The sequence below is a fragment of the Diceros bicornis genome, chromosome 11 (assembly GCF_020826845.1).
Source record: "Diceros bicornis minor isolate mBicDic1 chromosome 11, mDicBic1.mat.cur, whole genome shotgun sequence".
Lineage (NCBI taxonomy): Eukaryota > Metazoa > Chordata > Mammalia > Perissodactyla > Rhinocerotidae > Diceros > Diceros bicornis.
The window spans coordinates 46,344,210-46,356,822 of record NC_080750.1 but is presented as its reverse complement, the minus strand read 5'-3'; the positions used below and the strand labels follow the sequence as shown (position 1 = coordinate 46,356,822).

The following is a 12,613-nucleotide window of genomic DNA, read 5'->3' as shown; positions in this document are numbered from 1 at the left end:
TAGACAGTAGGGCAGATAGCATCTGACTACTTTGATATTCCAAAAACATAAAGCATATCTATACCTTAGGTGTAGCAATACACCCATGAGTAACAGGAACTTTACACAAAATTCTAATTATTTAATATATGGTGGCCAAATTTGACAAAATTCTACTATCATGAAATTTACATATTAAGAACATCCTTGAATTTGCAATATGTATGCTTTTATTCTATAACCAAAAATTAACTTAGGGCCGGCCCTGTGGCTTAGAGGTTAAGTGCGTGGGCTGCGCTACTGGCAGCCTGGGTTCAGATCCCGGGCGCGCACCGCAGCACCGCTTCTCCAGCCATGCTGAGGCTGCGTCCCACATACAGCAACTAGAAGGATGTGCAACTATGACATACAACTATCTACTTGGGCTTTGGGGAAAAAAAAAAAAGGAGGAGGATTGGCAATAGATGTTAGCTCAGAGCCAGTCTTCCTCAGCAAAAAGAGGAGGATTAGCATGGATGTTAGCTCAGGGCTGATCTTCCTCACATACACACACACAAATTAACTTAAACTAAACATAAAAAAGCCAATTGTGAGAGAAATAAAGATCCTGTAGTAAACTTTTTTGAATTTTTAAGCTTTTTTTTTAGAAAAACAAAACAAACCACTATCCAACTGCATCATTCAACCTTTTTTTTTTTTAAGTGAAAGGGGGAGTTAATGAGGTATTCTCACGAGTCATCACGAGGGTTCTAGGAGCACCCATAACACGATAAGCCCCTAGAGTTAATTTTAGACAATGTAGAAAAATCCCTGGCTGCAGATATAACCTGGTGACATGGGCAGTATGGGAATGTTAATCATGATGTGACAGATCAGACTTCAAATTCTTAAGAACATACTAGGATGGCTGCAAAGACGCAAGTCAGGTCAGGACCAAGGAGAAAAACTTCGCAAATATTATTTTACCCATTTTCGACAAGGCAACAGATAACACCTGAGCTTTGGGATAAGGGTTAGGACCAACATTTGGGAAGATTAAGTTCAAGAGTCCAGCGCGGGCCGTGTTGACCAGTTTCCTCCGCCCACGACCTTTAGCCTAGTTGTCAATTCTTCCAATTGGGACAGCCCCCGGGGGAAGAATCTGGGGTCCACCACCAGGCGCAGACAGCGTGACCTTTGTTCTAGTTTAGCCTGAGAACGTCGACGAAAGGAGAATAGGGAAGAGATGCCTACAGCCCTCAGATGTGGCCCCGTCCATTTCGCCCTAACTCCTCGACCTCCCTCCGCTTATCCCCGCTCGGAGTTCCCTCTCACCCGGGCAGGACAGCTTGGCTAGCGGCACCAACATGTTCAGTGTAACCAGGACTCTCCGTCGGACACAAAGGATGGACTGTCTGCAGCTCGCCGAGTGCGCTGGACCTCTAAGCCGCGAGGGGCGCCATCACCACCACTGAAGTTTGTCTCCCTGCTCAGCCGACCGCTCTGGCTTCACAGCGTTCCAGCCTCTTTCTCGCTCTGCGTCGGCGCCACGCATGACGCGACGGCCAGCAGGGGCTTGCGGGTCATGTGCCCAAAAGGAGGAAAAGGAAACGGACTGCAAGTCCCAGCGCTGCCCGCGGCTGCACGTTGCGGATTGAGTCTGTGCTGCTTTTCTCACTCAGGCGTGGTAAGCCCGCTGCAGTGCGGGAGGACCCACAAATCCCATAGTGCAACGCGCGCGCAGCAAATGGTAGTGGGAGGTGGACCGACGCGTACGGCATCCTGGGAGTTGTAGTCTTTTGCTCAAGTGCCCTCTGAGCCTGGCAGGAGCTGTGCGCAGGAGCAGTGAGCTGCACAAGGTGAATTGACTTACATATGATTGGCTGTCCGGAAAAAATGAAGTCTTCGCGGTCCTGAGCAGACGCCCACGAGGAGGCGGGGCTTCTGGGCTTTGGGCGCGAGCAGTTGAAAGATAGCTGGTATCGGTTCGGCTGCTAAGGTCCGGTTCCGCGGGCCCAGCCCTTCTCCATGGCAGACCCCGAGGAGGTGCAGGTTTCTTCGCCGTCCCCGCCGCCTCCCTTCTCTCCTTCGTCTTCAGACGCCTCTTCAGCATCTTCCCCCGGCGTCCCAGTGAGTTTGGGCTGGCCGGTTCCGAGCAGGAGCAGCAGCCGAACGGTGGACCCGCTGGAGGAGGTGGAGCTGCAGATCGGAGACGTGAGTGTCGCCCCACCGGTCCCGGAGCCGGGTCCCCACTCGGCGATTGTCGGAAGACACACCGCGGGGGGGCCAGGGAAGGAGGGACCGGGAGTCCATGCGCCCGGCCTGGCGCGTCTCGACCGTCTGCCCTGTAAGGGCGGTGGGCTGGGAGGTGGGGTGGGGGAAGCCGGCGACCAAAGGCCCCTCCCCCCGACGATTCTGTCTTTAGATTTAGTGTTGAGGAGTTAACGGGTTATGCCTTCGCCCGCCCCATCCCTGTTTGCTTTTGGCCTCGCCTTCTGGTTTCAATCTTGTGCTGTAACCCGAAACCACGCAGCTCTGCTGTGCTGCCTCGTGCTGGCTCTGCCTGCCCTCTCATCCTCCCCCCTGGCTGTCTGTTGGTGCTTAGATCAGCCTGTGATTTCTCTCCGCGGGACTGTTCTAGTTGGCCACCTGCCCAGAGCCAGCTGACAATGCTATTGTCTGTCTCAGGCTCGCTTTGCGTTGGACCCAGTTTGGAGGAGTTAGTCACGGCCTCTGTAGTCCAGATTGGTTTCACTAACGGTTTAGTCAAAGACCCCTCCCTATGATTGCTAGAATGCATAGCAATGGATGGTTTCTTCTGAATCTCCAATTCCCAGAAACTAGCGCGAGCGCGCGCGGACACACACACCACCGGAGAGGGTCACAATTTGATTATTTAAGGACTCTTGAGTGGGTCAAGTGAATGAGATATGTAGGGTGTAATCTTCCTGGGAGAACTTTGTGGAATACACTCTCCTGTGCGGATTGGAAACTGGGGAATGAACTCGATTATCTCATTGCTCAACAAGTATTTGTTTTTTTTTTTTTTATTTTTGTGAGGAAGATCAGCCCTGAGCTAACATCCGATGCCAATCTTCCTCTTTTTTTTTTTTTTTTGCCGAGGAAGACTGGCCCTGGGCTAACATTTGTGCCCATCTTCCTCCACTTATATGGGACGCGGCCTCAGCATGGCCGGAGAAGTGTTGCTCGGTGCGCACCTGGGATCCAAACCCTGGCCGCCAGCAGCGGAGCGCGCGCACTTCACGGCTATGCCACGGGGACGGCCCCAAGTATTTGTTTTTTTAAAAGATGACTAAAGTGCTGATAGAGCTTCAATTTTTGCCGACAAGACTGGTTTCAAGTGAATGTGTAGAATGGAGTGCTGATGTCTAGGAACAGGGTCTTAGGTGAAGAGAACATTTAAGTAAGAAGTGGATTTTCCATCACGAGTTGGATATTTTCTGCATGTGTTTTGATTTTGTTGATGGTTATTGGTCAGCTCAGAGTATCTGTTCTTTGGTTTATACATTTTCATGGCCTAAAGTGTTTACTGGTAAAAGTAGTGGAATAATGCCTTTGTTACCCAAATATCAGTAAGGATTGTTTATGAAGAAGTCCTTTAGTACTTCTGGGACTTAGTGTCAAGGGGTCCAAGTCGTCTTGTTGAGCTAAATGAGACTCCAGTGTATTTTCAATTAAAAAAAAAATACTGACTTGTCATGTCTCATACATAATGCATTGTTCTTTAAAGCTTACTTCATATTAAAGAATTTCTTAGGTTCCCAGAAGCTTACTTCATATTAAAGAATTTCTTAGGTTCCCAGACAGAGCCGCTGTTTTAGTTTGAAGATTTTTTTTACTTTCAAAGAAAACAACTTGGGCATTGGATTCAGTTTTAAACTATTTGTAGACTGTTTATAAAATGAGATGACAATTTAAAAAATAAACTTCTATTGTTTGACTTTTTTTTTTGAAATTTCAGGCAGCATTTTCATTAACCAAACTTCTTGAAGCCACATCTGCAGTATCAGCTCAAGTGGAAGAACTTGCCTTCAAATGTACAGAAAATGCACGTTTCCTCAAAACATGGAGGGACCTTTTGAAAGAAGGCTATGATTCTTTGAAGCCTGACAACTGATTTGGCTGTGTCATAATTCACGCTTCCTCATTTATGATATTTGCACATGTACCATATGTATAGGACAAGCTCCAGCAGTTCTGTATACTCAGAATGAAATTTTTCTTGGTTTTCTTCACTTTTGGGAAAGCAGAATACTGATGTTATTTTTGATGCTGGCCAGTATTTGTTTATCTTTAAATACTTTCTGTCCTCTAAACTTTTAATAGAATCCTTTATGAAAGTTAATTTCATCAGTAGATAATATTAATAAGGCCACAGTGTTAGCAGTAGCAAACTAGGTGGACCATTATTCTATTTGCTTTGCCAGAAGATGCCAAGAATGGCAGAGTTTGAAGTTGAGCTTCGTTTTATGGACCAAGGGAGGTAACTTCTAGGTTACCAATGTTAGATCCAGCTCCACTAGGCTAAGTTCCCTAGAACCAACGATTGTGTCTTCTTTCTTTTTCTATCCCCACCACCTAGAACAGTGTCACACAGCAATCACCAAGTATTTGTTGAATAAAAGAGTTAACAACATAATTAAAGGCTATTTTTTTCTTCCTGTCTTTACTATGAAGATTATAATTGTTTCTGTAAAAAATATTTGAATTAGAACCTCATTGACTTGAAGGGAAACGTTCTCTTTTTTTTTACGGGGATTTGAACTTCGATGATAGCTTTTTAAAATATAATAAATATTTTTTGCCCTTCTATGATGCTTTTTAGAAAAGCTTTTACTTCAGATAATGAAAGCCTGTCTGGAAAGAATGCATATGGTTAACTGCTTTTACAGATAGTATTTCTTGCATTCGATGTTGTTATATATTTGATTGCTCTCTTTAAAGTGCCTTATCAAAATTATGGCTCTGTACTATTACTTTTGGAGCTTTGCAAGTAGTAATTCTAAATCTAAATCTAAAGAAGTTACTTTGTTTTTAATGCATCAAATTTAAATGATGCGATTGTTTTCATATTATTTGACCTTAATGAGAATGTTGTATTTCACTTGTCCTATATCTTAGGTTGCTCGCTCGCTCTTTTTTTTTTTATTTGGTGGTGTGTGTCATGTGTGTCAACAGTTAAGCCAACTAATTCTCTGCTATATAACTTCTGGACATCTTTCATATGGCATCTTAATTCTTTGTAGATATGGAGATGTGTACAGAACTGTATTCTAAAGCCCTACAATGGGGCTGTGAAAGGGGACAAATGAATGGGCAAAGAATACTTTTGTTTAGTATATTAGGTCATAGTTCTTGATTAATTTTTTTAAGTTAAAGATAACACATATAGTATGTTCCTATACCAAAGAGTTGTGTATTTTGATATAGAAAAATATTTTTACGTCATGAAAATAGCAGTTTTTAAAATGTACAAAAATAAATTCTTGTTAAAAGCAAATTTTATTTCCGTTTCTCTGGGTTCATTATTTTTAAGCTTTTTATTGCAGTATTTCAAACATAATAGGAAAGGTGAATGATTTAAAGAACACCCATGTATTTCCACCGTGCAGATTTAAATAATGTTAGCATTTGGCTTTATTTTCTTCAGATCTATATATGTATGTAAATGTTAGATACATTTGAAGCTTGCTTTGTTACCTCTTTGATCCCATCCCCTGTTTCTCTCCTCAGAAGTAACCACTGTCCTAGAGGTGGTGTATATTCTAGTTTGTGTTTTTATATTTTTAAGACATATATATGTTTTCAAAGCACTACAAAATAGTGTTTTGTGTATGTGGTAGCTGGCCTCCAGATGGCCCCAATGGTCTCCTGTCTCCTGGTGTTCATGCCCTTGCATAGTCTCCCACATTGAATAGTACTGAATTGTGTAACTACCAGGATATTGAGGAAATGCAGTGTGCAATTTCTGAGGGCATACCTTTTGCCCATTTTTCTGTTATGTTTTCTCTTTTTCTTACCAATTTGTAGGTATTACATATTTTGAATACTAACTAATGATCTGTTATGTATGTTTCAGCTGTCTTTTGTAGTCTGTGGTATATCTTTGTATTTGATTATGGCGTCTTCTTGAATAAAGGTTTTTAATTTTAATGTAATTTTACCAATCTTTCCTAGTGGTTCTTTCTGGGTCTTGTACAGGAAATGTCATAAAGATACTCTCCTATATGTTTTTCTGAAAGTTAAAAAATATTTGCTTTTAAGATTTAAGTGTTTAGTCCACCTGAATTTATTTTTGGTTATGGTGTGGTTTGGGGACCTTTTGTTTGTTTTTGTATGTGTATAGCTGTTCCTCCAAGTACCAATGTTTTAAATGCTGCATCTGTCATTCAGTTACCATATTAATTAATGCCTGGTTCTGAGCTCTCTGTTCTGTTCTTTTGATCTATTTGCTTAACGCTATGCTAAGATTTTCTGTAACTTCCGTTGTTTTAGCTGTATCATGTGATCTGTACTATGATTTTTTATTTTTTTAGATTTTTTTTTTTTTTGGGAGGAAGATCAGCCCTGAGCTAACATCCATGCCAATCCTCCTCTTTTTGCTGAGGAAGATTGGCCCTGGGCTAACATCCGTGCCCATCTTCCTCCACTTTATGTGAGACGTGGCCTCAGCATGGCCAGAGAAGTGGTGCGTCGGTGCGCCCCCGGGGTGCCGAACCCCGGGCCACCAGCAGCAGAGCACGTGCACTTAGCAGCTACGCCACTGCGCCGGCCCTGTACTATGATTTTTGTGTGTGACTTCCCCCCATCTATATTTTTTTTAAGTTAGAAAAGAAAAAACATGTTACTGATTTCTAATTTTATTGAATTATGGTCAGCTTAGGTTAACCCCTGGTTTCAGGCAGTGAGCATTCTGTGGACACTTTTAATTTATTCCTCAGCCCCAAAACTCAGAGCTGCTGGTGTCGAGTCCGCTAGGCCCCTAGCTCAGCTCTGCTTAGTTTTTGTTGGCATGTATGGTCCACATAGACGTTCATCTTATTTTTGAGTGGCTTTTAAAAAAATCATCACTTCTAATATTTCTTTTTGCTCTGCTTCATGGGAGAGGTTGAGGCAGAGCTCAAAGCCTAAACATTTTCTTAAAGACTTAATTGTTTTTTTAACTTAGTAGCTCATTAACCAGCTCTACACAAAACCTCAGAGGACACTTAATATTCTGACTGATGGGAATTTTTAGAAGCCTCAAGAGGCTCAAGTCAGTAAGATGAAATTTGTAGCGTTAAAAATAATGTAATGTTTAGTTTCAAAAACTCTGAGTATGAAATATGTGTCAGGCACTATACTAGGAGCTTTATAAACATTAGTTCATGTAACCATATTAGCTCTTTGAAGAAAGTGATATTATTCCCATCTACAGAATAGGAAACAGGCTGAGATGAAATAATTTGCCTGTGGGTCTCAGACACCAAAATTAGTATGCTTGTCTATGCCACACCTAGCTACCTAGCTCTTGGTTAGACTTATTAATATTCAAGTTAATCATTTTATTTACTCTTACCATCTGTGATAGTTTATTTTATGTGTCAACTTGACTGGGCTACAGGGTACCCAGATATTTGGTCAAACATTCTGGGTGTTGCTGTGAGTGTTTTTGGATGAGATTATTAAATCGGCAGATTGAGTAAAGCAGATTGCCCTCTGTAATGTGGGTGGGCCTTGTTCAATCAGTTGAAGGCCTAAATAGAACAAAAGGCTGACCGTCCCTTGAGTAAGAGAGTATCCTGCCTGCTGGCCTTGGAACATTGGCTCTTCCTGCCTGATGACCTTTGAACTGGGATATTGGCTTTTCCTGGTTCTACAGCAACTTCCAGCCTTCAGACTCGAACTGGGACTTCAGCTCTGCAGATTTTGGACTTGTCAGCCTCTATAATCACATAAGCCAATTCCTTATAATAAATATATATATTTCCTTATATATATATGTATATATATGTGTGTGTGTATTGATTCTGTTTCTCTGGAGAACCCTAATACACCAAAAATGAAACTTATTTGTTCATTCAGTCACTCATCATAGATTATTTGTGCTAGTAACTGTAAAATATTAGATCTTTTCCCCTGAGATTAAATTTTTTTGAAAGCTCTAAATACCTATAAAGATCACCTGTGCAAGTTAGAACTGGAGGTACAGGAACTTAGAAGGTTATTGCAGGTATCACGATGAGACATGATGTTGGCCAAAACTAGAGTATTGAGAATTGGGATAAGGAGAAGTGGACACATGCAAGAGATGTTTATTAGATAGAACTGAAAGAGGACTCATTGGTTTGATATGATGGGTAAGGGAGAGGGAAGAGTCAGAGGATGACACCCAGATTTCTAGGTTAGGCCATTGGTGCCATTCACCAAGACAGGGTCTAGAGGAGACTCAGGTGTCAGTCCAGATTCATACATAAGAATGACATTAACGAGCCACTGAGATAACCGAAGTGGAAATGTCTAGTGGCAGTTGTATGCATAAGTGACCAATTTAGGAGAGAGAACAGGCTAAAGGCAAAAATGTGGGCATCATCAGTATATACACAGTAATTGAACCATGGATGTGGATGAGATTGCCAGTCTATAGATAAGTGAAAGGTTTAAAACACTGAGAGTAAATGAGGCTTCTAGTGAAAGATTTTCTCTTTAAACGAGGAGCACCTTAGTAAAAATTAAATAACTGTAGTTTTGAAATCTCTTACCTAGAGTGGGTCACTCCATCCCATTCAAGTATCAATTCACTTACTACTTAGTTTGTTAAGCAGTAAAATGCGTGGACTTCACAATTCCAGCTGCATATTCCCTTTTCCCCTTTGTTCTTTGCCTTCAACTTTATCAGTGTCTAAATGCTAAAAGCCAATAATTGCTTTGGGAGAGATTATGTACTAGCATGATAAATTAGGAGCTCTTAAACTAAAAATGGTAAAAAATAAAAGTTGAGGTCTTCTTGATATATATTTTTAAATTTTAAAACAACTTTGGCTTGACTTAGAGCATTGATTTGACGTAGAGCGTGGTCCATGAGTTTTGGACCAACATTATATTCGTAAGAGAGATACCTTGATTTGTATCTGGGTTAACTTAGTGCTTTTATTTCACCTTCCATTGAAGCTAGTAGGAACTAGTTATGTGGAATGTTAGTAGTTACTTATCAAATACATTAAATGGAAGTTATTCTATTTGGGGAGGTGGAAGGATGGAGGAGTGAGTGGATAGGGTAGACAGAAAACCAATGGCTTCTAGAAAATCATTTGAAAATATTTTAAATGCTAAAAGATGGTTTCAGATGTATATTTTGTACATTCACTGTATTTCTAAGAACCTTAAGTATAGGTTATGATCATGATTTTTGTAGAATTACATTTTATCTATCCTGTCTTCATGATTACTGCTTTTGTTCTTTTTTAGATACTTTTTAAGAAAAATATTTTCCTATTCTATTATTTAATATTAGTAATGACTTCTTAAAAATAATAAATAATCCTAAAATATTCTTACAAAAGAATTTAAATGTATTTTCATTTTTGTAGCCTTTAAAAAATTATAGTCTAAGTAGTTAGAGACTTGAATATTATAAGCAGAACTATGACTTTCTATTGTTTTCTGAGTTTTGTTGAAAATATACCACATTCCTCATGTAGAAAACTTATTGGTATCATTCCAAATAAGAACAGAAAGGACTCAAAGCAATCCTATTTTTAATAGAATTAAATTTCAGGTAATTTATTTATAAAAGAAATTTGTACAATTATATACTCAATAAATATGTTTTTGATTCCAGTATTTTCATGTGTCAAATATTCCTGTTGTATTTAAAACTACCTGAAAACATTTTATTCCTGTTTGAAAGTTTCAAATTATGAAAGCAAAAAATTCCAATAGCTAAGTTAGAGACCAGAAGAATAGCTAAAAATGTTAATATCTTGTGAACTGGCCGGCCGTGCAAACAGAAGGTAACTCCGTCTTTTGATGACAACTACTTTCTCTTTAGAGTAAAACGTACATAGAGACCTTTCCTTCCTGAATCAGTGCATTCCAGCTCTTCTTTTTTTTCCTTTTTACTTGCTTTATTGAGATATAATTCACATACCATAAAATTCACCCATCTAAAGTGTACAATTCAATGGCTTTTAGAATAATCACAGAGTTGTTTATCACCACAATCAACGTTAGAGTTTTTTTTGCCCAAGAAGAAACTCTGCTTCTTAGGCATCACCCTCCTAATCCTCCCATCCTCAGTAACCTATAATCTACTTCCTGTCTCTGTGAATTTACTTATTCTAGATATTTCGTATAAGTGGAATCACACAGTATTTGTCCTTCTGTGTGTGGCTTATTTCACATTCATTGTGTTGTAGCATGTGTCAACTTCATTCCTTTTTATGGCTGAATAATATTCCATTGTATGGATATACCACATTTTGTTTATCTGTTTATCAGTTGATGGGCACTTGGGTTGTTTCCATCTTTTGGCTACTGTGAATTATACTGCAATGAGCATTTGAATACAAGTATCTTTTTGAGTCCTGTTTTCTATTCTTTGGGGTTTATACCCAGGAGTGAAATTGCTAGATCATATAGTAATTCTATGATAAGCTTTTGAGGAACCACCAAACTGTTTTCTACAGCAGCTGTACCATTTTACATTACACCAGCAATATAGAAGGGTTTCAGTCTCCACATTCTTGCCAACACTTATTTTGTTTGTTTGTTTTTTTTAAGTTCCTAGTTGCTATGAGGTATTATCTCATTGTGATTTTAATTTGCATTTTCCTAATGATTAGTGATGTTGAGCATCTTTTCATGTGCTTATTGGCCATTTGTATATCTTCTTTGGAGAAATGTCTATTCAAGTCCTTTGCCTATTTTTTTATTGACTTGCTTATATTTTTTTATTGAGTTGTAGGAGTTCTTTACATATTCTGGGTATTAAACCCTTCTCAGGTACATGATTTCCGAATATTTTCTTCCATTCTGTAGGTTGTCTTTTCACTTTTTTGATAATGTCCTTTGATACACAAAAATTTAATTTAGATCAAGTCCAATTTATCAATTTTTTTCCTTTTGTTGCTCATGCTTTTGTTGTCATATCTAAGAATCCATTGCCAAATTCAAGGTCTTGAAGATTTACCCATATGTTTTCTTCTAAGAGTTTTATGTCTTATGTTTAGGTTGCTGATTCATTTTGAGTTGATTTTCGTATATGGTGTAAGGTAGGAGTCCAGCTTCGTTATTTTGCATGTGAATATCCAGTTGTGCCAGCATCATTTGTTGAAAACTGTTCTTTCCCATTTGATTGTCATGGCATCTTTGTTGAAAATCAATTGACTGTAAATGTGAGGGTTTTACTTCTGCACTTTCAATTCTATTCCATTGATCTAAATGTCTATCCTCATTCTAGCTTTTCTGATTCACTCCTTTGCAATACTTGTACCCTCCTTTTCCAGTCCTATATGATGGTGCTCATTGAAAGCAACAAGACAACTGGGCAGGAAGTGACAGAGAAGTGCTGTTTTGAGTTTATGTCAGAGCATCTTTTTTCACGGGAATAAACTGTTGTATTGGCTCTCAAGTGTACGGAGACTTGAAAAGAGGCAAGATGAATTCTGAAAACAATATCTGTATTTTGCAAACAAACAGACATTTTCTCTGATGCCATTATATTGAGTATTCCAAAACCTTAAACCTTTATTTAAAAGTGCCAATGATTCTTATCTTTGCTGGTGTGTGTGACAAACAAAGCTGTACCTTAAACTCGGAGCTGCAGATGGACTTTGTATATTTTGTTGTAGTTAAACACAATTTAACATTGCAAATTGAAAAGGTCTATGCTGTCTACTTCCAGGAATTTACCGCAGTGCCATGCACATAGTGGGTACTCAATAAATGCATAGTAAGAGAATGAATGAATCTTTCTGAAGTAGATTTCTCTTAATTTCCTATGCAAAATATGTACTAGTATATACATATACTCAATATAATTTATTTCTTTTATACGAGCATCAGTCACTTTGATTTTTCCCAAATAACCTCATGTCCTTGTAAGCTAATTTATTTTAGCCATTATTATAAATTATTAATTTTGTGGAATTTATATTATACTAATCCATCCTGAAGCATCCCACAGTATTCTCTGTAGAAATGGGTTTCAGAGTCAGTTATGAATAGGAATTGAGTCTAGTTGATTTAGAAATTAGTGACAATTCACAGGGGTCTGTGAAAAGAGCTGGCTTCATTAAGTCAGATGGCGTCTCCTGCAGCGGCCACATTTCCACCCAGATGAACGATGGAGCATATGTTTTCTGGCTTTCTTTGCTGTCAATAGATCTTCTTTGTCTGCAGTTATACCAAAACTGATGGATCATTTCTTTGAATGGTCTTGTAGTCAGAGTATAGAGAATTGGGTTTAAAGCACTGTTGATAGGCAGAATAAAAATCACTACCCAAGAGGTTATGGTACCTAGAAGAGAAAAATGAAATAGTTTTAGTGTTTATGGATGTTTATAAGATATAAAAAAAACCCCTTTTCCTTGTTTCTCCCCCAGCCCCCTTTTGAGTCTTAATTTTTTCCCTTTGATGCCACATAAGTAAATAC

At 39.2% G+C, this 12,613-nt stretch overlaps 3 protein-coding genes across 3 annotated transcripts in view; 1 reads left to right on the top strand and 2 right to left on the bottom strand.

Moving 5' to 3' along the window:
* ETFDH (electron transfer flavoprotein dehydrogenase) overlaps nucleotides 1–1,759 on the bottom strand; it is a 33,701-nt gene extending 31,942 nt beyond the window's left edge. Inside the window, exon 1 of the mRNA XM_058550267.1 lies at nucleotides 1,294–1,759. Coding sequence (XP_058406250.1) covers nucleotides 1,294–1,327 — 34 coding nt within the window. The 5' untranslated portion in view covers nucleotides 1,328–1,759. The remainder of the gene's footprint in view (nucleotides 1–1,293) is intronic.
* A 140-nt stretch (nucleotides 1,760–1,899) lies between these two features.
* Nucleotides 1,900–5,484, top strand: C11H4orf46 (chromosome 11 C4orf46 homolog). The gene is made up of 2 exons (XM_058550270.1): nucleotides 1,900–2,172; nucleotides 3,941–5,484. Exons 1-2 carry the CDS (start codon nucleotides 1,987–1,989, stop codon nucleotides 4,094–4,096), a joined length of 342 nt encoding a protein of 113 aa, XP_058406253.1. The 5' UTR covers nucleotides 1,900–1,986; the 3' UTR covers nucleotides 4,097–5,484.
* A 6,692-nt stretch (nucleotides 5,485–12,176) lies between these two features.
* Nucleotides 12,177–12,613, bottom strand: part of RXFP1 (relaxin family peptide receptor 1) — a 91,600-nt gene continuing 91,163 nt past the window's right edge. Inside the window, exon 19 of the mRNA XM_058549819.1 lies at nucleotides 12,177–12,478. Within this exon, the coding sequence (XP_058405802.1) occupies nucleotides 12,177–12,478 (302 nt within the window). The remainder of the gene's footprint in view (nucleotides 12,479–12,613) is intronic.

Bases quoted from the DNA above. Each gene is read 5' to 3' on its own strand.
- C11H4orf46 (XM_058550270.1), top strand. From the start codon at position 1,987: ATGGCAGACCCCGAGGAGGTGCAGGTTTCTTCGCCGTCCCCGCCGCCT. The intron at 2,173-3,940 runs GTGAGTGTCGCC...TTGAAATTTCAG, and splicing joins TGGAGCTGCAGATCGGAGAC to GCAGCATTTTCATTAACCAA.